The sequence below is a fragment of the Corvus hawaiiensis genome, chromosome Z (genome assembly GCF_020740725.1).
Source record: "Corvus hawaiiensis isolate bCorHaw1 chromosome Z, bCorHaw1.pri.cur, whole genome shotgun sequence".
Taxonomy (NCBI): Eukaryota; Metazoa; Chordata; class Aves; order Passeriformes; family Corvidae; genus Corvus; species Corvus hawaiiensis.
In genome coordinates this window covers 31979812-32004861 of record NC_063255.1, presented here as the reverse complement: position 1 = coordinate 32004861, position 25050 = coordinate 31979812, and the positions used below count along the sequence as shown (strand labels likewise).

The 25050-nt window shown below is 42.8% G+C and overlaps 2 protein-coding genes across 2 annotated transcripts; both read right to left on the bottom strand.

Moving 5' to 3' along the window:
- Nucleotides 1-5198: 5198 nt before the first annotated feature.
- On the bottom strand, nt 5199-7583 carry ATP5ME (ATP synthase membrane subunit e). Its single transcript, XM_048291717.1, has 4 exons — nt 7405-7583; nt 7179-7233; nt 6810-6908; nt 5199-5337 (listed from the first exon to the last, which is right to left on the bottom strand). The coding sequence occupies exons 1-4, from the start codon at nt 7438-7440 to the stop codon at nt 5312-5314; spliced, it is 216 nt and encodes a 71-aa protein (XP_048147674.1). The 5' UTR covers nt 7441-7583; the 3' UTR covers nt 5199-5311.
- A 1253-nt stretch (nt 7584-8836) lies between these two features.
- On the bottom strand, nt 8837-20501 carry TMEM175 (transmembrane protein 175). Its single transcript, XM_048291716.1, has 10 exons — nt 20340-20501; nt 19949-19987; nt 18764-18861; nt 17910-17961; nt 17004-17039; nt 15544-15627; nt 14750-14914; nt 13379-13457; nt 11536-11677; nt 8837-11040 (listed from the first exon to the last, which is right to left on the bottom strand). The coding sequence occupies exons 1-10, from the start codon at nt 20469-20471 to the stop codon at nt 10377-10379; spliced, it is 1491 nt and encodes a 496-aa protein (XP_048147673.1). The 5' UTR covers nt 20472-20501; the 3' UTR covers nt 8837-10376.
- Nucleotides 20502-25050: the final 4549 nt, after the last annotated feature.

The window sequence follows — 25050 nt, the reverse complement described above, 5'->3', positions numbered from 1 at the left end:
GGTGTAGTAAGCAAGCTGTAATCTTCAATCACTATGCAGCAATTCTGCGAGAGGCAACTTATCTTTTGGGAAAACACAGAAACTTGTCCACTTGCATGAAAGCTAACATGCCACAGGTAGTGACTCCATGCTGTATGTCCCAGTTTCATTAAGAATCTTAGCATGTTAAGGGTTGGAAGGGACCTTCAAGGTCATCTAGTGGCAACCTCACTGCCATGGGCAAGGACACCTCTCAATAGATCAGGTTGCTCAAGACCTTATCCAGCCTGGCTTTGATCAGGGTTGGGGCATCCGCAGCCTCCCTGGGCAACCTGTTCCAGTGTCTCATCACCTTCGTAGGAAAGAATTTCTTCCCAATATTTAACGCAAATTTCTCTTCTTTCAGTTTGTACCCATTACTCCTTGCCCTGTCACTACAGTTCCTGACGAAGAGTCCCTCTCCAGCTTCCCTGTAGGACCCTTAAGATACTGCAAGGTTGCTAGGGGGTCTCCAACAGCCTTCTCTTCTCCAGGCTGAACAGCCCCAGCTTTCTCAGCCTGTCTAGGGGAGGTGCTCCAGTTCTCTTATCAAGATCGTCACCTCCTCTGGACTTGCTCCTACAGTTCCATGTCCTTATTATGTTGGGGGCACTGGAACTGCTCACAGTACTCCAGGTGGGGTCTCACAAGAGCAGAGGACCATGTGGAAAGCTTTTATCATACAGCAGAAGAAGTCAAATAAGTTTGTTCTTCCGTTTTTAAGTGGAAAAAATGCCACAAGTTTATTGCACAGTGGAGCGGTAAGCAGTGGGCTTTTGAAGATCACCACAAGACACTGTACACTTAAATGCTGAGAAAAGCTCCTCCTGTTCTCAAATGTTTTCTGGGAAATAAAACCTGGAGGCTAACCCTCCTGCTCCCTGCGCCCAATGTGAAGCACTCAGAGCACTGCAGGGTGCTCCAGCAGGGCTGCTCACACAAGGAGCATGGGGTGCCTGCCCAGCACACCCTGTGAGCTGTGGGTGGCTGTGCCCTGTCTGCCCACATGCACTTGGGAGCACAGCTTGTCCTCAAAGCCTCAGGGTGGCCATGCTGCCAGGTATTTCCAAAGGGGACCATGAATGCATGCATGCAGAGGGGTGTCCATGGACACTCAGAGTGGAGTACCAGTGCAGGAGGCTGTTTCTCAAGGGTGGACCCTTTCCAGGGGGGTTGTGAATGTTTCTCACTGGAGGTATTGGCCAGTTAGATGCAGATGAAACTTGGCATAGTTCCTCCTGCAGTGGTCTCCCTTTGCAACTGGGAGCTGACTGCCTGGATATATTAGACATGGATAAAGAAAGGGCCAAGAGACAGATTTGTCCACTGTTTTCCCAGGCGTGATGGACCGAATTTTGCTTGGGTGGGCTGGTTGTGCCACTTGCCATGATTACCTGGGACTGATGTCTTAAACAAAGTGTTTTCACATCAGATAGTGAAAAAGGCAGATAAGAAGCAGATCCTGCAGAGGTAGGGTAATGCTTTTTATCATGCCAATCTCCTTCCTTTTGGTGAGGCACAACCACATCTAACAATGTAAAACTCCCCCTCCAGCGGAGATATGGGGGTGTTCACACATAGGCCTGAGGTTATTCCTCTTTTCTGATAAGGCACAACTGGCAAAACTATGCAGTCACAAGAAGCAGGGCCAAACAGCTCTTGTGCCATTAGAAGGCAACATAAGCCATCAAAGACCCCTGAAGAACCACCCTGACTCATTTCCACAGTGTTGCATCAGACAGTGTAAAACCCTTCTCCAGGGGCAGTATCAGGCTGTTCCCACATAGGCTTGAACACATAACAACTCATCAAACTCTTTGTTGTGTGGGCCTCCACCCACAATGGATCAAAACTGCAACCATCAGAGTGATGACCATGGACACCAAAATTGAAATGATCGAGTCTTGTCACTGGATCCTTCCTCTCCACTATCTACGCTTGTCCTTTCCTTCTGCTTCTTTCTTTTCCTTATGTATTTCCCTTGGGATATTTTTATATATATTTTTAATAGAAAAGAACCAAAACAGCTACATAAGTCCTTTTCCACTGCAACCAAATTGTTTTAAAATAAACCTGCCTCATATACATACCAGTCATTCAGTGTTGTTTCACTCTAATCTACCCAAGGGATCTATTAACAAGAACCTCAGTTAGCCTACCTCAAAGGCAGGTCATAACACCAGGTCTGAAAAAAATGTATGTCATTGCAACACAATTTTGGGAAAAGTCTGTTGAGGGCTGTAGATAATTTAAATCTGCTTATGTCATATTTGCCTACCCTCCAGTTAACTGTTTTCACCTCTGGCTTGATGCAGCTCTCAAGTCCAGTGGGAGACAAGAGGGGATCTGTTTTGTAAGTGCCTCACTGAAGCAGGTAATGCATACAGACCTCCATTCTTGTTTATGAAGGTGGCTGTTAGGGGGTAGGAAAATTAAAATCTCTGTGAGACTGGCAGGAGAGGTTTCTCAGAGAGATGCTCAGGGGTGAAGTGTATATCTTCCCTCCATGCAGGAGAAGAGGCTTGCTTGAGTGAGAAACTGTGAAGGGACTTTTAGTCCTGCATCTTGGCCATCATCTGATGTCCTTGGTGGAAGGGGTAGGACAAGCTGACACAAGACAGGACCTCTTTGCTACTGAAAAAGAGCATGTGTATGCCCTTCAGCCATTCCTTCTGCTGGAGCCTAGACTGCTGCTGGGTTGTGAGTGGACATACCTGACCTGGCACGGTCAGACATGTGGGAGCATGTACAAGGCCTCTGCTGCTGGCAGAGCTGTGAGGATGGCAGTTCTAGCAGAGAGGAAAGGATAAAATTCCAGGGAGAACGGAGAATGTGGTCCTCAGCCACCTCTTGTGAATTTGAGCAAAATGCTTACTGTCTTTTCCCAGTCAGCCACAGTCTGACTCAGGCTAAGGCTGGGAAGTGCTCCTCTCCTCCCAGGCAGGCAGGACAGGAACAACTCAACCTTCAATCAGTTCTTCAAACAAAGAGATAGTATTGAGCACTACAGTGTGGGTATGGATCTCGGCTCCACCCTTCAGGCAGATGGGTTGCATGTCTTGCTGCTCAGTAAAGGGGCTCTGTCCTATCAGCATCTCCAGATCCTGTATAAGGAAATCTCCATGAAAGCCCAGAGACTACTAGATCCAAGATTTTATTGTTGTCTGGGCTGAGTGTAGTTTGCATCATCTATCATAAAACTTGCAAGAGGAAGATCTTTTTTCTCTGTACCTCTTCCTCTACTCCTTCCACAAAACTATAGGATTAGAAAAAACTTCCAGTAGATTCAGTAGAAAACTATTCAACTCTGTCTCAAGAAGCAGCAGAGTACTCAGGAGTCACACAAATGTAGTTCCAGCAGAAGAAAACGTGAATGTAGTGTTTTCCAGAATATGGAACAAACATGAGGGGTCTTCCCTCTCATACCCTTTGACAGGAAAGAAATTTTTTCTTTGCTTCCTTCCTTTTCTTGGCCTTTTTTTGACTTGAACCCGATAATCATCTACTTTCTGGCCAAAATGGGGTGGCAGAGAACTAATTTGGTCCCCATGGGATGGCTGTAAAGAGATACATGGTACCTTTCCCAGCCCACATAGGAATTCTTCCCAATCTAAGAGGTATTACCAGGACAGCTTTCTTGCCTGGAGCCAGTATTTGAAGACAGTATGGAAAGTGCAGCAGACCTCTCCTGCATAATCAGGATGCATAAATGGTCACTCCCTATAAAAGAGACAGACTACCATTTGGCTGTACTTAGTTTGAGGAACAACATCTGTCCATCTGTAGTGTTCAGAATATCTGACTATTGGGTCAGCACCAATTCCTCAGATCACAGCACAGTTTGACAAGCCAGAATCAAATCTGACTGCCCTGTCACATGCAAGAATTGAGCAATAATCCACTGTGATAGCAAAGCTGAAAAAAAGATGTCAGAAAGGCAGAATTGTGATCAACATGCAGACCAGTGACAGATGGTCACTGACTCTCAAGGGACAGTACTGGGGCTGATACTGTTCAACACTTTGGTCAGCGTCATGGACAGTGGGATTGAGGGCACCCTCAGCAAGTTTGCCACCAACACCAAGCTGCGTGGGGCAGTCGACACGCTGGAGGGAAGGGATGTCATCCACAGGGACCTGGACAGGCTGGAGAGGTGGGGCTGTGCAAACCCCATGAAGTTCAGCAAGGCCAAGTGCAAGGTCCTGCACCTGGGTTGTGGCAACACCTGACACAGCTACAGGCTGGGTGGACAAGTGATTGACAGCAGCCCTGAGGAGAAGGACTTGGGGGTGGTGGTGGATGAAAAACCCAGCAAGACCCAGCCAGGTGCACTCACAGCCCAGAAAGGCAATGGGATCCTGGGCTGCATCCAAAGCAGCGTGGGCAGCAGGGCACGGGAGGGGATTCTGCCCCTCTGCTCTGCTCTGGTGAGGCCGCCCCTGGAACACTGCATCCAGCTCTGGGGTCCCAGCATAAGGACACGGAACTGTTGGAGCAAGTCCAGAGGAGGGCACAATGTTGGTAAGAGGACTGGAGCACCTTCGCTATGCAGACAAACTGAGGAAGCTGGGTCTGCTCAGCCTGGAGAAGACTGTGTGGAGACCCCCTAGCAACCTTGCAGTATCTGAAGGGTCCTACAGGGAAGCTGGAGAGGGACTCTGTCAGTAAGTGTAGTGATAGGGCAAGGAGTAATGGGTACAAACTGAAAGAAGAGAAATTTGCATTAAATATTGGGAAGAAATTCTTTCCTGCGAAGGTGATGAGACACTGGAACAGGTTGCCCAGGGAGGCTGCGGATGCCCCAACCCTGGCACTGATCAAAGCCAGGTTGGATAAGGTCTTGAGCAACCTGATCTAGTGGGAGGTGTGGCCATGGCAGGAGGATGTTGAAATTAGATGCTCCTGAAGGTCCCTTCCAACCCTTAACATTCTGATTCTATGAAACTCCCCAGCCAAGTCATTAAAGTAACACATTCAGGCAGTCAATGCCTCACCAGCCTCCCCCATCTGCCCATATATATCAAATTGTATGTATTTTCTGATCACAATCACTACCTGTGGGTAATGGGCGTTGTGACTGGCTACTGCTGGGGGAATACAAGATTGTGACAAATGGCTCCTGTCACATTCTGTAAGCATTTCTGCTGCTGTTCTGTGCAATTCACTCAAAAAATACCAACTGAAGTGTAGTAAACACTTTATTGATAGAATATCACACAGAGTTCAGAAACCACAGGTCAGCTCAGAGCCTAGCCATGTATTTCCATGTGCGAAATTCAGATGAAATCTGTTTTTATTTCAGTATGGAATCTTCACTTGCTAAAAGGGAAGGAAACAAAAACATGGTTAGGAATATTAGCCACTCCCATGAAGAACTAAAATATGCAAAGCACTAGTGGAACCAAAGATTATCTTTATGTATTTTTTTTCTAGCTAGTATTTATAATTCTCACTTTGTTTATTCAACAGAATTGTAATTCATAGCTTTGGGATAAAGGCAAACTTTTAAGTTTACTCCCTAGTAAAAGGAGTTTTCAGAACTGACAAGTCAAATAAGCCCAGAAAAAGCTATCACTGCAGGTATGTTCATCTTTAAGGAACAATCTTCAGCAACTGCTCTCCACATAGTGAGAGTTTAAGAACAGCTTTTCTGAAAAAAGCACACCAAAACCATTGTTGGGAACAACAGACCTGTCACACTGCCACTTTAAAACAGATTAAGCACTCTAAAGAAATAATAAAGAAAATTTCCTTTCTAAGTGCCCTGGCAACATTACAGCACAGCCTCTACCTCCAAAAACACAGGAAGTTTCATCTAACTAGAGGACATCTAAAAGATCCATTTATTTAGTCCATGACCAATGGAGATCATATGTTTAAGATGGCAAAACAGCTTTATCTCTAATGAGTGATACACATCATGTTTGATTTTCTGTGTGTGTAGTTAATTTAATTTTAATGTTTTGTTCAACACTAGTTTTGTTTAGGACGATGCAAATGTCACTCCTTCCCATGGGAAGAGTTACTGAGTGTGTATCTGCACCAAGAACAGCTTATTATTCAATTTTCTTAAAATTCTTCTTAGGTTTAACTCTACCTAAAAACCCTAGGTGAAACAAAACCAGAGAACACATTCCTCTGTACAGCAGCAGAGTTCTGTTAGAACTGTACAGGGAACACAAGAAATAATCCCAAAGACAAGGGAAACAATGCTGCAGCAAGAATACAACAGATGGAAAGGAATGAAAACAAAAGCAGCAGTATTAATCGCCAAGTAATGCCCTACAGGACACCCTCTTAATGTGAGAGATACAAAAAATGAAGCTGACCTCTAACAATACACCACTTAAAAGCCTCAAGTTGCAATTACATGCAGTTCCCTATGGCTTATAGCCTAGACAGTCATATTTTTGAGGTTTCTACACTGCATGGAGAAAAGGGCTCATACATCCAGATGAATAAGGGACATCGTGCTACAGTTAATACATGGATTCAGTTATTCCTCACAGAATAACCAGCAGCTCTTGGCAGTTTCTTTTTGCAGTGGAAATTCAGCCATTTAACAAGTCCTGACTGTCGCAAAAACGTTAACTCTTGCTCTGATGACCTTTTCAAAATGCAAGCATCATTAAACAGCAGCACTATTTACTCCTCACACGGCCCTAACCACTGCCTCCAGGGATTAGCCACAGGCCTCAATTACTCCTAAGAGCACTGCGGTGGAACAGGCAGTCCTGCAGCCAAACACCTGCAAGGCAGCGTGGGATGAATAACCTACACCGAGGAACTACCTTCTGCAAGCTCTTTTGCAATCCGCTCCAGTTCTTCACGTTTCTTTTTCTCCTCCGCCTCTATTCTTCTCTCTTCTTCAGCAATCGGCTTCAGGTAGTCTGCCATCAACACAATCCCTTTAAAACACAACTTCCCGAACCCCCGATGGAAAGCTCCGCGCCTGCAGGCTCGCCCAAAAAGGAGGAAAAGCCAGTTCTGCTGGCACAAAGGCACATTTCACACGGATCTGTGGCTTCACACCAGCAGGTCCGTCCTGGCAGGGCCGCGGCCGGGCCGGGGGAGGCAAATGGCGGCCGGACCATTTCAAGGTGCCCTTGCGCGGCGGGCGCGGGGGAACGGGGAGCGGCCGCCCGGGACGCCACACTCACCGTATCTCTTCTTGCCGTAGATCATCCCCACGAGAAGCGCCGAGTACCGGGTGAACTGCGGGAAGCAGAGACAAGGACGCGCCCTTCACTCAGCCCACAGGCACAGCCGGCCCCCGCCGGCCCCCGCCGCCCCCCGCCCCGGCCCGCCGAGGCCGCCGGCCCCGCCAGCCCTCCCCGCGCCCCGGGACACGCGGGACAGTCCGGGTGATCCGCGCACCGCCCTCACCTTGATGAGCGGGGAGACCTGCACCGGAGGGATCATCCTGGCGGCGGCGGCGGCGGCCGGAACTGAGCGCGGCGGCAGGAAGGGGCGGGGAGCAGCCGTGACCGGGAAGCCGAATGCCTGCGCTGTCCTCTGCTTCCCGAGTGCGGGCGAGTCCAGCGCTCAAAGAGCTCCGGCGGCGGAGGCACCGCAGCGGCTCTGCCGCAAGGAGGGGCTGAGGGAGCTGCGACTGTGCAGCCTGTGAGAAGGATCGAGGGGACCTCATCGATGTTTATCAATGATAAACAGACACAGACTGAAATGCAGGAAATTCCTTTTAAATGGAAGAAAAAACCCCACTTCTTCCTTTTTTCTCCCCCCTCATAAGGGTAATTGAACATTAGAACGGGTTGAGCCCTTTGAAAACAGACACTGGAAAAAATTTTCACTGTCAGAGTGGTCAGGTATTGGCATAGGTTGGCCAGGGAGGTGGTGGAGTCCCCATCCCTGGAGGTGTTCAAGAGGCACGCGGATCTGGTGCAGGTGAGGTGGGTTAGTGGGTTAGAGGTTACAGTGGCAGTGCTGGGTGGATGGTTGGACTGGATGATTTTAAAGGTCTCTTCCAACCTTGATTCCATCATGCTATAAACTACTGAGTGGTTATGGTGTCTCTGTGCAGATGCTCAGTCGGACTGGACACACACCTCTGCAACCAGTCTAGCCAATCCTACTTTAAACTGGAGGGTTGGACTACATGGTTTTCAGAGGCCCCTTCCAACGACATCCATTCTGTGATTCTGGGATTGTAATAATCATTGTATTTCACTTTAATTTTCATAGATACAAAATCCTGTGGTCATTAGTAATTCTATAAAGAACAGCTAGTTACAGTTACATTTAGGAATGATCTTTCTAACTTGAGAATGACACAATTCAAATTAATGCAGTTTGTTTCTCAAGAACTTTAAAATTATGCCGGATGAGCTCTGTTTATACAAAGTCTCGAATGGTTTGTCCTCAGGTTTAGGTTCTGAGAATAAATTACTTATTTATAAGTAAGGTAAACAACAACAACAACAAAAAAACCCAACAAAAAACCCCAAACCAAAACAAAAATCAAAAAGGAAAAATGCATTATTGAGCCAATACAGTGCCTTGTAGTATTTATGCGCTGCTTTATACAAAGCATCCTTGTGAACACTGAAATGAAACTCCTTGGTCAGATTCAGATTTTGGGTTTCATTTTCTTCAGATACCAAAAGAAGTAGAATCAACATTTCTTTACATCACATTAAAAGCATTTTGGTGTTTTATAAAAAAATCACAAAACTGCTGAGGTTGGAAGGGACCTTGCTGATTTTGAAGGAAAACACCCATCTAACAATTTTAATTACAGACATCGGACTTAGGGTTCACCTACAGAGAAGAAATAAATGACTTAAAAGTTTTGTTTTTCCGCTGATTGCAATTTATTACAAATACACATATTCACTACTTACTGTGTGCCTGCTGCACATTAGAAACAAAACCATACAGAACCAAAAGTGCTTTTATTAAGTATCAGAAAAAAACGTTATACACAACACAAGTCATTTAACCACAACTAGGTATAAATCCCCTTGAATAGCTGAACATACTCTTCACAAGAAGTATGTAATAGTCACAATTAGATATCGGTATCAAGGTGCTTCAAAACAAAAGCACAAGTGCTTTCAAGACTGATGTCAACTGAAACAAGATATTTGAATTTGTTTTCACCTATACGTTCTTCAGGCATACTTTGCCACAGTATTTTTTTTTTTTTATGATGAACAACAAAATCCCCCAAATGCCTTTAATTATGGCATTAAAGTTATCAGGCACTAAGACAATTCAAGATACAAATTAACTGCTCCGCCAGAAGGAAATATAATGGCTTCTAGGACAGCCAGAGGTTAGATGACTTGATAAGCACAAAACTTATCCAGCTGCAGGTAAGTGTAAAAAACCAACTTCAACGTATCATGGACAGGAACTTCTACGGGGTTAGTTTCTTCTGCTGGCTTTCTGAGACTCAGAAATCTGTGGGATCCCTTAGTTATGCACAACTCAGGAGAAAGCTGAACTCCCTTACCTGATGTGGAACTCTTACACATGGCAGTCTCATACTCTGCCTGAATATGACACCATGCCTTCTGAATAACAGAAGGATGTTACATTGACAGACACAAAAAGCCTTAGAAATTCAAACATTTCAGATGAGCAGCTGCTGCAGAACAGAAAAAAACCTCACCTCTAGTCACAGAGCTCTTTTCCCTCAGAAATTATCAAAGCTAGTTGAAACTTGAATGCAAAGCCACGTGAATCCTCATTTGTTACATATATCGTTTTTTAGAATAGATATGCTAAAAGAACTTGTGTTCAGGTAGCTTGGAAGACTGCTATCACAATTGCAACTCCCATCTAAACTCACACACAGAACCACTCAAACACAGGTAGATTTCCAGCTGCTATCCCCTTTTTGTAACTATGCAGAACAGACAGTGCAACGATTGAAAAAAAATTAAGAAAAAACAAAGAAAAGGAAACCAGCAACTTGTATGCGCATATGTTCTACTATGATGCGCCATCCAGAAATCCAGCAGTCTCCATGTCTTCCATGCCTCACATTCTCTTGCATAGAAGCACAAGTAGCTTCTATGTCTGTGTTTGGCTGCCATTTTGCTGGGCATCTGTGCACTTCTTAATCAATCATCACTGCGGTTACATGTCAAGCAGCATTTTTTCCTATAGGGTAACCCTAAACGAGAGGGAACATGCTTTTCTTTGTATCCCCTGTTTACCCAATATTTTCAATAGCAGATTTTGGACAAAAGGGTCTTGAGCTAAAACATAAATATGCCCCAGTTATGGCCAATACAGGCTTTGGTTTACATCAATATAATCCACACATGAATATAATGCGAGTCAGAGGAAATGAAGTTGCTCTTGTAACTTCACATGCACTGTGCGGAAATTTAGGACAGTGTTTCATTTGGAGACAAACATGCCTCCTCTTCTTCTAACAATACAACCTTCCGTCTGGAGAGAGACATCACAGACTTTATGGCAGTTAAAGAAATTCTAACAAAGATGCGCAAGGCAAGAAAAGCAAATGGTATTACAATCTGCATAAGATGGAAAATTGCTGTGCTAAATTCACTTAACAAGCAAGTTAGAAAGAAGGCCCCAAGGCTTACGCAAGGGTAGAGAGCCAGCTTGGCAAACATGAAGGCATGCTCCTTGCCACCATATCTTGCAAAGGCATGCAAAGTTTCCTCTTCATTGAGAAGGGCTGTAGTCCATATGGCAAACTGAAATATGCTGGCAAAGAAAGTGATAACGCAGCTGACCTGAATGGCTTCTATTTCATTATGAGACTTTTCTGCGAATTCACTGGTCAGCTGGTAAGCTAGTGGAAGCCCACCAATGAAAGCCAATGAAAGTATGTTAAGCAGTCCCATTAATCGGGTAGCTTTTGTTACATAAAGGAAAAGTGAGTGATGGACAAACCACAGGAGACCAATTGTGACAAATGAGCCAAAGTAAGCAAGGTAGTTTGGCCCATATTCACTTAAAGCTTCAAGAAGACTGCTGTGGAACTTCTCCTCAACTTCTCTGGGATCAGGAACATTGTCTTCACTGTGGAGAGAAAAATTACTGGAGGAACACTGAACTGCTTTACTTTGAGGAAGTAGTGAACAACAAGCATCCACTCCATAGTTTTCTAATTTATAACTTAGTATTTTAAATAACACCTCTGCAAAGAAATTCTATAGAAAAGGAAATCTGAATGTAAGTTGGCATTCCTTTGGGTTAATTATCACAGTGACTAAACAGCTTTTATTGATAAAAGCCTTTCATCTGAAAACTAAGCTAAAAAGTTTTGTTCTTCAAGACTCTAGATCCCAACATGTATTACACACACTGATGATCATTACTGCTGTAACGTGAGTGTTAGAAGCATCTTTGGTTTGTGCTCTGTGTCGTTCCAGAAAATCATACTTTAAAGTAACCACTGCAGATTTTAGAAGTTAAAGACAATGTTTGATTAATTTTATTTCCTCAAATATTACATACAGACAAAAGTTACTATATTTAACAAGACAAAGTGTAAAAATCAGCACAAAGCCTTACCATATATCCAAAATGAGCAGGGTTGCTACAATGGCATAGACTCCATCACTGAATGCTTCTACCCGTTCCTTACTCAGAGGCTCACTGAGGTAAAAACTGAAGGTTTCCATGCTATGATGTTCCTCCTCTTCACTTCTCTGACCTGGTAACAAATCCAGAGGCTTAATAATGAGAAGAAGTATAAAACAAGGTAGTTCAACAACCTACTGTGACCCACCCTTTTTCCCCATTGCCAAATATTTTCTTTAGAAAAAAGGATGCCTGTCATCAACAAATGTCAGTCACTCCACTTTTTTGGCCTATGTGCCTCTTCCTGAAGTTTATGTTTCTTTCAAGGAAAGTGCTTCAGGAACAAAAAAAAATCCCTGTCCTTTAAACCATATGGCAAACCATTATCACCACGTGAATAATGATTCAAAGCTGTAATTGAACAAAACAAATCAGATGCTGTGCCTCAGAAAGCCCTAACAGCTGTAGGGCCTCTATGCCAGCTCAGAGAACTTACACTACATGGCAGAAAAAAACCTGTCTTGAGTGTGAGGCTGAACTGGGATATCAAATGACCTGATTTAAAATAACACAAGCCTTTTGTCAAAAGGTGTAGCTTTTATAGTAAATGTCAAATACATCTCTTAAGACTGAACTCAGAACTGCCTAGCTAGCCAAAATACACTGCTTCGTGTGTATAGACTGGACAAAGAAAAAGGTTAAGGTTCCACAGGAACGCAAAGCAGGTGTAACGACAAGAAACTAAATAAAGCAGTAAATCAGCCATCTGACAGGGTGAGAGGTACAGACATGACATGACCACAAACCACAGTGGCCCCATTGCAATAAGCACACTCAATATTTGTATGTGCTTATTCTCAGGCTCTGAGAACTCTCTGGCTTCATCCTTTCAGAGCATTTCTGCCTCCCTACTATTGCTACCACATGAGGGAGTCAAGAGTATGCTCCCGTTTGCACTGTAGACAGACAGACTTGTACTAATCTGAACAGCAGCACCAGAAACACAAAGGTGTTATTCTTCTGACCCAGCTCAGGAGTGTCAGTTCCAAAGACATTATCTGTTCAGTGGTTTTGTGGTCCCTCTCAGAGGGACACTGCACCTTTTGGCCAAGTAGGTTACATGATATCCCCTTCTCCTTTTATTTTGGCAAAGGCAACCTCTTTCTCAGCAGGATTTAAGCGCAGTTCAGGTTGTTGGTATGGTTGTGCAATTGTTAGTCCTGACACAAGGAGGGCAGAAAGCACGTGAGGGAAGGAAGCATGGATTTAGGCTAACTTAAGACGTGTTAAGGCACCTCTTTAGACCACAGCAGTTAGATTACTGAGATGTAATACCCTCAGTTAGATTACTGAGATGTAATACCCTGAACAGTTAACTATTGTGACGAAGTTTGATTTACAGCTGCAGCGCTTGCTGGTTTGAAAATGTGTGACTATTCAGCATTGCAGAGAAGTGATAACGGCACAGAGCTTGCTTCCTTATGTTCTTCCATCTCCATGCTCTCTCTTGAGGAGGGAAAAGGGATAGATGGCCTGCAGCCATCATCCATATAGCTCTGTGTGTCTGCATGCACTTGCATTATCAGGACAAACCAGGAAGGTTTCGCACAGGGAAATGATCTTTAAATGTGTTGTGCCTTGCACAAATCACATCATAATGATGGAAAACCATGGAGCAAGGGAGACACTGTTTAGAAGCACATCAACAAACCCTAAAATCATTATGTTCTGAGACTGAAAATGAAAGCCGAACTAAAATTACTTCATTCTGGGCTGTATGCATAACATGTTGACAACCTAATCTGAACATATGCCTAGGAGTTTTGTTACTCACCAAGAACTTTGGTTTTACACCATGTAATTAATCGAGTGAGATGCGGAAAAACAATTACGAGTCCAAGAAGTACGTAAGACTGTTGGAGAAGAAGATGAACAGTTTAAATATAGTTATCAAAATACAAATTACCTTCCAACTTTAGTATGAAAATAACTGTCAATCTTACATCTAGTGACATTGAGAAAAACAAATCATGACTTTCAAAAAGAAAAAACGGCTCAGCTGAAATGCACATGCACCTCCTGAATACTGCATGTGGAACCAAGCACTGCTTTTTCCTATCTAATTTAGTACCAGTAATAAAGAAAGCTAAAACAAACATTACAAAACAATTCTGCTAACAAAAAGTGTAGGAATAACTGCTTTAGAAGCTAAAGAATTATCCCAAATGATCCTTATGGGTCCTTCCAATTAATGATATCCTAAGAATCTACTGTTTGTGTCACAAAAACACATTGGTGGGTCCTAAGTGGTTCACAGGCTTTGTACAGGTCTAAGCACACACAGGAGCAACTTGGAGACTAATTTCACTGTTGTTAATATTAAAACAAACAACCAAATTACAGTGAACAGAGTGAGGAAGAAGAAAACATACTTTCAGATAAAACTAGATTTTTTCACCTTTGGACTCCTAAATGCTCCTTTCATCAACAGCAACCTGATTTCTCACAAATTTGGGGATTTTTTTAAATACTGCTAATTCCTGTGGAATCTTCCTCAAAATTCAGTTAAATCCATCTTTTCCTAAAGAATATGAGGAATGGAAGCTCAGGATACATTCAAAAAACTAGCTTTCAGTTCCAAATAGGGGTTCCAAAAAAGACTTAAAGCTATTAATAAGGAGGAGCACCTCATTGACCTTAATTAAAGATGGAAGAGAAAAAGGCTGTGTAAAAGCAGGCCGTAGCCAAAACTACTTGTTTTGAGATGCAGGCTGTCTAACCGGTCTCCTTACTCTATTTGCTCTTACACCCTGAGTTAGTGCAGCAATTGCATTCACTTCTCTTCAGTTTGTGCAATGTGGTGTTTATTTCGTGCACTTTCCATATTATCTCAACTACTTCTGATGCGTAAGATACTAAGGTAGAATTGAGAAGACTTTACTAAAACGAAAAAAGCAGGCATAGCAAGTAATATTGTAGCAGAATATTATTTTTAAATGATACAAATTCATGGATCAAGTTACAGGTTGATACATGTGATTAAAAACATTCAATGCAAAATAGCAGTCATGATTACAACACCACAGAACGAGCAACTGAGAAAGTCTGCATAAGTAATGCAGACATCATTATTTTCATACACAGTCCTAAAGACAACTAATACAAACTGCTGCATCAAAGTTTTCAGTTAACTGGGAGAACTTACCAAAGGAATAAAGAAAAAAGAAAAGATGGCTGCTAAAAAGCATAAAACTGGTCCTCTTAGAATAATCTTTAAGATATGACGTTTATAGAAATCCTGATTTTCAGACTCCTGTATCTGTTGATTCAGTAAGTATGGGTGATAGAATCCATATGCTACTATCACAGCCTGCAAGGAAAAGAGCATTACTGAAATTATTACATATAAGTATATGCAGCATTTCAAATATAAGACATAGAACTATAAATCAACAAATTCCAAAACACTTCCAAACTTATTCTTCACTTCCATATCAAAGGCTGGTCCTAGAAACTCTGAGATTTGACAACATGCTGCATGTCAAGACTTTAATCTCCTCTGCAGAGCCTGTCATGACCTTTGATCCTTGATGAAGAGGAATGAAAATCGCTGTAATAAGGAACTGAAAGTGACAAAGCACTGCACCAGGAGGAAGAGTGCTGCTGGACTTGAGGCTGAAAGTCTGTGTTCCCTCACCCACTGCTGCACAGCTCAGAAATACCTCTGCAGGAAAACTCAATTGTTCTTTCCCCACGGCATTTCTACAACGAGTGGGAAAGCAATTCTGTGAACTTTGAGATCAGCATGAAACAGCTTCACATGACTGAACTTTCATCTTACATACCGGCACTGTATTATCATAACGGGCACAACATTGAAGAAGAATGCTATACAAACAACACATTTAGCAATTTATGCCCCTCACTAAGAAACTTAATTTCAGTTCTACACAAGAAAGTCTATTTAAAAGTGAAAATGTAAATGGATAGCTCCAATACCTGTATAAGGCCAATGACAACAGCACAGACACTGAACAGGAAGATGCCAAAAGGTACCCCTGGAAAGGAGGCCATTAAGGAAAACTGGAAAAAAATGCAACAAGATCAAATATTTAATTAAGAAGTGATGTAGGAATAGCAGTAAACAAACAGAAGCACTCTTCATTCAATAGTGAAACTCATATATCTAAGTAATAATTTGTATTTCACCATAATTCCATTAAATGCAATTTCTACCAACTAATATCCCAACCAAAAGCATCTGGAGAGAGGGTTTTGCTCTGACATTGATAGTGCTAAACCTTAACCACTCTGGCACTGTGCCTCCATAGTAATTACAGACTGGCTTGTACCCGAGCGTAAAGTTTAACTGGCTTTGGTCAACATGTCATAGCTGTGAAAATTCTTGATATTAGGATACCTTTTTGAATCTTTTATTTTGTCTATCTCCATGGCTCCCTGTTGTATTAATTTCTGCAGCTTCTTTAGGGGAGGATAAAAAAAAAAAGAAAAGCAGAGTGTAGTAGTAAAGTAACATTGACAGCTTTCCAAAACTTATTTCAGCTTCAAGACAAAATGAAAAGTATGTTCTCTTGCTGCTAAAGATCATTTTACTGACCACAGCCTTATTTTTTGCAGACTAAATGTAGGACATATATATCCATAGAGAAACAGGTGCCTGTCTTACACATACAACAGTCAAGATGCATTTTAAGCAACTGTTTTGTTCTGTTAATGTAGCATTCAGTTAATATATATTCAGCAAATATTCCTTTGAGGTCATCTGACCAAAAATTGTGCAGATTTTAAACATGAACTATCAGCTGCCAGAATCAACCTTGCGGAGCAAGTCAGAAGTGATACCACAAACTTGGTCTAAATTACAAAAGGAAAATGTCCTGCCATATACGGAGGAGTTTGAAACACAGTTTTATTTATCTTGCCAAAATTCTCATCAGATAACTTGGTTGCTTTTTTAAAAGAAATCATGGGAATTTTTTTACCATGAGGGTGGTGAAACATTGGCACAGGTTGCCCAGTCCCTGGAGACAGACAAGGTGAGGTTGGATGGGGCTTTGAGCAACCTCATCTAGTTGAAGATGTTCCTGATCTTTGCAGGGGTTGGACTACATGACCTTTAATGGCCCCTCCCAATCCAAACTGTTCTATGATTCTATGATACTGTGACTTCCCATGACTGTAATTTTTGTTCCAGTCATGGAAAATGGAACAAATTTTCTGCCCATTTTCTGCCAGGTCTAAAACATGCAATATTTGAAGGTTATAAAATAGGTTAATGAATTTTAAAGAAGAAACACTTGACTATGATAATGGATTCAGGGTTTACACTATAACAACATTTTCCTGGGTTTCTGAATACTTTGGTAAAGTCTTTCCAAATAAATAAAGAAACAAACACTTTAATTTAAACATATGACAGATTTTAGAAAATTACTTACTGTATATGGCAAGAAGGTTATGATCATCATACAAGCCTAAAATAGAAAAAAAGCATATTGAAACACTATATATTTTCTGGACACATCTTCAATGAGGGTATTGCTTGCTTTGTATTTTACAAAGAGATCAAATGCTTGCGCTGCATAATGAAAACCACCCACATTTCTGAAGTTACTGAGTTTTGACTAAAACAAATGGCTAGTTTTGTACACATCTTCCATGTTCTCTATCCGAATTGTACATGCTTATTTTAGAAAACATTGCAGTTTTTTACCAATACCCCAGGTAAAAGTTTTGCTATGGTTTTTAAGAGACTTCTCTCTAAAGTAGCAATGCTAAATGTACCACACCTTCTAAATAGGTGTTTCTGATTTGTCAAGAACATTAATATGTGATCCCAAAGACTTCATATCTAAAAAAGCAAAATTAAAAAAACCCAACCAACCAAACAAAAGCGTAAAGAAATGCATTGCTTTGAAAGCTACATTAGGTAAGAATTAGATGTCTTAGGATATTCTTTTAGAAGAATTTCCTCTAATGTTATCTCATGGAGCTCCAACAGTGCTCCATGAGTAACAAAATTAAATTAACTGTGTGGTTGCATACTTTCAGAGAACAGAGTTTTAAACAACATAGCAAAATACTCAGTTCCCTCAGATGAACTTCAGACTAACCTGCTGCAGAGCTTCTATTGGCTTACAGTAAAACATTTTTAAGTTAAACGCAAGCTACTTATGAATCAGTCATAACTGATTGGAACTAAAGATCTTTGTATTTTCCTGACTTGGAAATATGACAGAGTTACGCTATTTAAAGTAGAAACTTTTGGATATTCACAGACACACTTAAGAAAAAGTGACCTGTATCTGCTAGGTTAAACATCCAGCCTGTCTGACATGACTTACCAGATTTAGAAGAGCCAGGACATCATCTATATGCTCTATCACCTGAAACAACCTGGCAAGGCAAGGCAAGGTAAGGTTATTATGAACAAGCCAACTCACAAAATATATTTTACAACACTACATATGAATTGTACATTTCTCATAGTGTAGGGGAACCCAATTTCCTTTGCTCCGGAATTAATACAAGTGCTCCAGGTGCTACCAAAACTCATGTAGCTCAAATACAAAAGTAATTTCTTAGAAAAATATGAAAAGTGAGATACAATCAAGTCACTCATGAAGCAGTTATCAAGAACCTTGTTTCTATTTGAACAGCAGAGTATCTTCAAAATATTGTAAATTTCAAAATTCAAACAAAAACTGCCCTGGTTCCAGTATGATGCCTACATGCCAATTTCTTTTTAACCACCAAGACACGGCAGGTGGGGATGTCCACAGCTCTATAAAATTCAGAATCTGCAACATTACAATTGATTTTGTGACAAGTACTTCTGAGGACAGAGAGATGAGTTTTGCCCAGCTGGTACTATATCAGTTCCTTTGTTGTGGAGTATGTAAGTTACAAATTCCTGTTTTTTCAGCATAATTAGAAGTCTACTTCCATCTAGACTTTGAAGTAAAATGAAAAGTAACTCTAAAAGCTATATAATTCTTGTGTTTCTCTGTATCACCATGGCAGTGGTGTAAGAGTAACTATTCACTGGTAAGAGTAACATTTCTTTACAATGATTTTCTAATATTATTCAACAAAAGACATTTCACAAGTCTGGCAGCAAGACAGAAATGTATCAGAGACATGGTTATCTCCTGCACTTTCTAACTTTTAACTTTAGATTTAAACACTGTGATCCTACCTTACATGAGCTGCCCATGCCACTGTGACTATTAAAAAGGTCATCAAGTAGACTGCAATTTTTGCTAGAAGAAGTTGCTGAACACTTTCACCTAATTTCTGAAACAGAAAGTGACACCCAAGGAAACAAAATTTAAATGTTATATTACAAAATCATTACCAACATCTGCAAAAGAGATGTACAGTAATGTAATCTATTTTTTGAAAATGTCTCCCAAGAATGCAGTTCCCATTCAACAATCTCTTTAGTACATTGCAGAGAAACCAGTTTATTAGGAACTTGTTAAGTAGGCTGAAATATGGCATGTGATATGCCAACACATCTCTTCAATCTGTAAAAGGGCTTCCCAATGCTCTGTTCACCTTGTGATTCATCTCTCATCACCGTTACTTTAATAATGCGTTTCAGAGAACTGGACACAACACGCCCCTTTTACTTTCACAGCACTGACTTCTGCACTAGAAGCCACACACAGGTTTTTGTGTAATGATTGTTAACAAGGAGAAAGGAGAGGGCTTAACCTCACTGAATTTTGCACATTTTACCACCAGAATGGCTTAAACAGACTCATGTAGTATATTTGCTGTGTTACAGATCTTATCTGAGCTCCTTAAATTAAGACTTAGGTCTGTTTGAGAGTAGAAAAACAAATAATGATTAAAAAAACCCATCTGTAAACATTCTCAAATTATTAATGTTTCCTAAAATTCCTGGGTATTTTCAGTATTAATTTATTTCCTACAGTCTTCTTTTTCAATCTCTGCTCATTCAAATTACATTTATTATGAACCTAACTTTAAAACTAGCATTCATATTGTGGTATAGAAGTGGCTTCACTAAGTGATGGTTTATTACTAAGAAGACCAGATGCTTTCTGAAAGATGTTTTGGTCAGATGGGCAATTCATTCTTCATAGAAAAGTAACTACATATAATCTATGGTCCATAACATATAGCTCATTCCGGCTTTATGTCAAAACATGTGCAGATAACACAAATATTCATCTTCAAGTTTTACACTCAAAGTTCACCAGTTCCTTGCCCTATGCAAAATTTCTGTTAGGTTTAATGTTCCTTAATGGTTTCTGCTTTTTAAAGCCTGTTACTTGAAATGAAGCAGGCGTGCTGAACGAGGCTGTCACATCTACTTGCGAGGACTCAAGAAACAACAAAAGCCACGTGATACCTGGTCAGGATGTATTTTTGTGTGAGCCACCGGCAAAATCTGAAATAACAAAATGTTTATTAGCACATGACGTTCTTTTCCTTGTTGAGCACTTCCCTAAAACCACACAACCCTCAGGTGCCCGCGGATCGCGTAGCCAGGAGCTACGCTCTGCAAGTCACAGCCGGTCTTGAGCCGTGGCCCGGCCCGGCCCGGCCCGGCCCGGCCGGCACTGCCGACACCGCCCCGAGACAGTCGCCGACATGTCGCGACAGCGGGGCCGGGCGGCACGGGCGGTCGCGGCCCCGCGGGGCGGGCCGGACAGGCACGGGCGCTACCCGGAAACCCAGGACCAGTCGCGGCTGCCCCAGGCTTCTCCCTCCCTCTCTCCCTCCCGCCGCCGGGCGCTCACCATCACGGTAGCGATGATGGAGAGCAGCGCGTCACTGTAGGCCAGCAGCCGGTGCGATGTCTGCGTGCTGCTGCCCGGCTCCGGCCCCAGCCCCAGGCCGCGCTCCGGCGCCGCAACTCGCGGAGCCGACATGGCCCCGCTGCGCTCAGCGGCGGCGGGGGCGGCGCTTCCCCTCGCCCTCAGAGGGGCGGGAGCCGCCCGGTGGCCCTGGGAGGCAGGGGAACGCTGCTCTGGGAAACAATGGGATAGATGTCCCTGAACCGTGGTGACGCTGGGCGTCCAGCGCCTGAAGCACCCAGCCCCTCTGATCTCCCAGGACCAGCTGAAAAACCAGGGGGTTTATCTTCTGCCATATTCTATATTCTTAACAGTGTACTCAGAAAGATTGACTTTTCTTTTGCATGTATTTTTTTTTTCCTTTTACGTTTAAGGTTGGAATTGGAGTATACCCTACTAAGGAGTATCTGTTGAATGAGAATGTTGTATGAGATACAATCACAGAATAGGTAAGGTTAGAAGGGGTCACTGGAGGATACCTAGTCCAACCTCTCTGCTCCAGCAGGGTCCCCTACAGTATGTTGCTTAGAACTGTGTCCATATGGCTTATTAATATCTCCAGAGAAGGAGACTCCGCAACCTCTCTGGAAAACCTGTTCCAGTGCACAGTCACCTGCACGGTAAAGGAGTTCTTGCTCATGTTCAAGTGGAACTTCCTGCACATCAGTTTCTGCCCATTGCATCTTGTCCTATTGCTAAACACCAAGAAGAGCCTGGATCCATCCTCTGACATCCTCCCTTCAGATATTTCTATGCAATGGTAAGATCCTCTGTCAATCTTCACTTTTCCAGGCTGAAGAGACTCAGCTCCCTCAACCTTTCCTTATACGAGAGATGCTCCAGGCCTCTCATCATCTTTGTCACCTTGTGCTCAACCCAATCCAGGAGCTCTATGTGTCTCTTCTACTGAGGAGCCCAGAAATGGACACAGCACTCCAGATGTGCCTCACCAGGGCTGAGTAGAGGGTCAGGATCACCCCCCTCAACCTGCAGGCAATGCTCTTCCTACTGCACCCCAGGCATTCTCAGCCACATGGACACACTGCTGGCTCATGGACAGCTTGTTGTCCACCAGGACCCCCAGGTCCTTCTCCCCAGAGCTGCTTTCCAGCAGGTCAGCCCCAGCCTGTGCTGGGGCCTGGGGTTATTCCTCCCCAGGTGCAGGACCCTGCACTGTCTTTTGTTGACCTTCAGACAGTTCCTCTCTACCGATTCCTCCAGCTTGTTGAGGTCCTTCTGAAGGGCTGCACAGCCCTCTGGGGCATTGGCCACTCCTCCCATCTTTGTCCCATCAACTTGCTGAGGAGGCCTCTGTCCCTTCATCCAAGTCATTGGTGAACAAGTTAAGCAACATTGGGCCCAGTATTGAACCTTGTGACAGGCCTGCAACTAGACCCTGTGCCACCGATTACAAAACCTCTGGGATCTGCCATTCAGCCAGGTCTCCATCCACTTTACCATCCATTCATCCAGCTTCCATTTATGGGCACATCATGAGAGATAGTGTTGAAATCCTTGTTGAAGTCACGGTAGACAATATCCACTGCTCTCATCCATCCAGGTAGTTGTCCCATTGTAGGAGGCAATCAGGTTGGTCAAGCATGATTTTCCTTTAGTGAATCCATGCTGACTACTCCTGATCATCTTCTTGTCATCCATTTGGATAGAGATATCCTTCAGGATCTGCTATTCCATCACCTTTTCACGTGGAACAATGTAAAGCACAAGTATTTTAGAATGCAGTATAAAATGAATTCCTGATGGAGGAAACTGAAATTATTCATTTGAATGTTGTCCCATGTGTTGTATGAAGTGTTTTACAGAAGATGTAACTTGAGCTCAAAGTGTATTTATTACACAGAATTGAAATATTTCCAGGCAAATACATACAAATCTCTGTATGGCTAGTTTAATTTTCTAGTTGTTGGGGTTTTAAGAGATCTAGTTTTTTTTCTGTTAAAGGAATTTTCCCCCATTCTGTTACTAAGACGATAAATTGCTGGGTGTTTAAGAGAAGACAAAAGGGCCTGGCCACTCTTTTGTTTCACCTGGGTGTGGGTTCAGTTCGCTCTCAGCGTCCGGAGAGAGAAGCTGGAGAGAAAGGAGCTGCTGGTTCCTTTTTTCGGCCGTTTTTCTTTTTGCTGGAAACAACGCCGGGATCCCAAAAGCCGCTTTCCCTGCCCTGCTGGAGGCCGGGCTGTGGCCGCCCTGCCCCGCTGCTGCTTCGAGCTTTCGCTGCGTTGTAGCCCTGCTCGCCCTGCCTGCCTGGACCTCCGGGGGGTTCCCCCTTTTGATACATCTCGTCTGCCACCCGGGATTTGTGTTTGTGCCTGCCGTTCCAGCCTGCCGTTCCAGCCTGCTGTTCCTGAGAGCCCGGGATCAGCTGCCCAGGGGTTTGTGAAGCCTTTGTTCCATCCTTCCCGGGATCCCAGGGCACCAGAGCCGCGGGTTTCCCGAGCTCGCTCCGGAGCGCCCCCTGCAGCCGCGGGGGAACCATCGCACCTGCCCTGCTCACCGGGAGCCGCCAGCGCCCCTGCCGGCTGCGAGCGGAACTGCACCCGAGGGGAAAGGGCCCGACAGCCGAGAGGGCTGGCACTGGGTTTGTGATTGCTGTTACTGCCATAGTTGTTGTTGTTTTGTTTGACTGGTTATATACATATAGATATATATATATATAGAGATATATATATATATATATATGTATGCATATATATGTAATATATATATATGTGTATATATATATAGTAAAGAACTGTTATTCCTATTTTCCTATTTCCCACATCTTTGCCTAAAGGCCCTTGATTTCAAAATTATAATAACTCAGAGGGAAAGGGGTTATATCTGCCACTTCAAGGGAGGCTTCTGCCTTCCTTAGCAGACACCTGTCTTTCAAAACCAAGACACTAGTGTATCATAATAAATTCTTAAACTAAAGAAAGGCAATTAAATAGATGAGCTAATGGATTTCACAGGGCATTTCTGATAATTGTGAATTTGGTTTAAAGTCTTTTCTTTAATGGTGTTCTCCACAAACACTTAAGCAATAATTGTTCTCTGGAGAACTGGTATTTTTTGGTGTTATGTGCTGAAAACTTTTGTTTGTAGGATTTAAAAAAAAAACAACAGGCAAGACAAAACCAAAAAGGGTACAGATGGTCTTTTTCCTTCAACTAACTCACCTCTTCACATATTGCTTTCCAGAGGGGTGGTTTTCACTGTTAGTGACTGGCCTCTTGCAGCACACTAGCTATCACTTGCATGGCCACAGCTAGGCTGTGCCTTCTCCAGTCATTGCAGCTGACATATAATTTTGCTTTATATTTTTGATGGTTGGCTTTGTCTCATTTGTTTAAGTGCTTTGCCTTCACTACTGATTTTATTATCTCATATACCTCACTACTGGGAAGTCTTCTGAAGTGAAGTCGTGTCTCTTCCTAGCATTGAAGACTTCAGAACGAACACACATCTCTTATGAGATGTTTGCTGGTGGCCTGGTAAGGAATGTGGTTTACTCGTGATGGCCAGCTGTAAAGCCTTCTGTTGTCAGTGAAGTTGTACCTGCATTTCAGTACCACTCTTGCTGCTGTTTAATACGCTTAGGTTATGGAGCAACATTTTCAGAAATGATGAATTATTTAGAGAAGCTGAGCTCAACATGATGTATAGCAGCAGTGTAGAGCTGCTCAGAAGGACAAGGGTTTTTAAGACCAGACACAACTGTTGTTACTCCTAGGTAGCTTTTTGACACTGCTGTATTCAGGTGCTCTGGTGTGTTGTTGCCCTGTGTTCTGAAAAAAGCCAAAGGGAAATAGTGCTTCCAAATGGGAAGCGCTTCTTTGCTTAGTTTGGATACTTGAGTCTATCTGTTTCCTACTAGTGTCTCTCAATCGAGACAAAAAGTATGAGAGAAGGGGTCTTTAAAATTAATTGTGAGAGCCTGATCATTAACGAATCAAAAATTTATTGAGCTAGGGTATAGCTTTCAGTTTCAGAATTCAAGGTAACTTGTAGTAAAGCTACTGCCTTCATCCCTGCTTCTACAGAGCATGCTGCTTTGTTGCTCTACAGGTCCTGACTTAGCCATAGTATTGTGGAAGAAGAGCACATTTCTTCCACCTGGAGCTGTTATGAACATTTGTTCTCACATAAAGAGAGATTTCTGCACAGTTCACTACTGCAGCTGAGTAAAAAGTATGGATATTATGCCTAGTTGAAAACATCATTTACCCCTACAGATTCAAATAAAATCTGTGTTCTGCATTACTATCTTGAAATGCTCTTTAGTTAGCACTTAGAATAAAGAGTAAGAGTGGAGGCTCAGGGAAGTCTGCAAGAGCACTGAACTCTGAATTAGCTATGTTCACCTTTCACGTAACGATACACTTCTGCACAGTTTAGGAGGTTACCCACACTGAAGTATTAGGAGAGAAGTCTCTGTAGCAGTGCACTGTAAAAGCCACACAGATCAGTCTTACCTATTGAACCTTTGGGGAACAAACAGGGAGGAGCAGTGACGTCAGCTGTTTGCATTAAGACATTAACCTTTCCGCTTCACCTTCTGCCTGTGCTTCTTCTGTAGTCCAGTTGCTTTGGTTCCTTCTCACTTGCAGGCCTGCTAAAGATATCAAAACATGTCAAATAAAGAAAAACTATT

Bases quoted from the DNA above. Each gene is read 5' to 3' on its own strand.
- TMEM175 (XM_048291716.1), bottom strand. From the start codon at position 20,471: ATGTCGGCTCCGCGAGTTGCGGCGCCGGAGCGCGGCCTGGGGCTGGGG. The intron at 11,678-13,378 runs GTGAGTAACAAA...ATTTGTTACCAG, and splicing joins GTGTAAAACCAAAGTTCTTG to GTCAGAGAAGTGAAGAGGAG. The intron at 11,041-11,535 runs GTAAGGCTTTGT...TTCTCTCCACAG, and splicing joins CTGCTCATTTTGGATATATG to TGAAGACAATGTTCCTGATC.
- ATP5ME (XM_048291717.1), bottom strand. From the start codon at position 7,440: ATGATCCCTCCGGTGCAGGTCTCCCCGCTCATCAAG. The intron at 7,234-7,404 runs GTGAGGGCGGTG...TGCTTCCCGCAG, and splicing joins AGGTCTCCCCGCTCATCAAG to TTCACCCGGTACTCGGCGCT. The intron at 5,338-6,809 runs GTAGTTCCTCGG...CTTCCCTTTTAG, and splicing joins TGCAAAAGAGCTTGCAGAAG to CAAGTGAAGATTCCATACTG.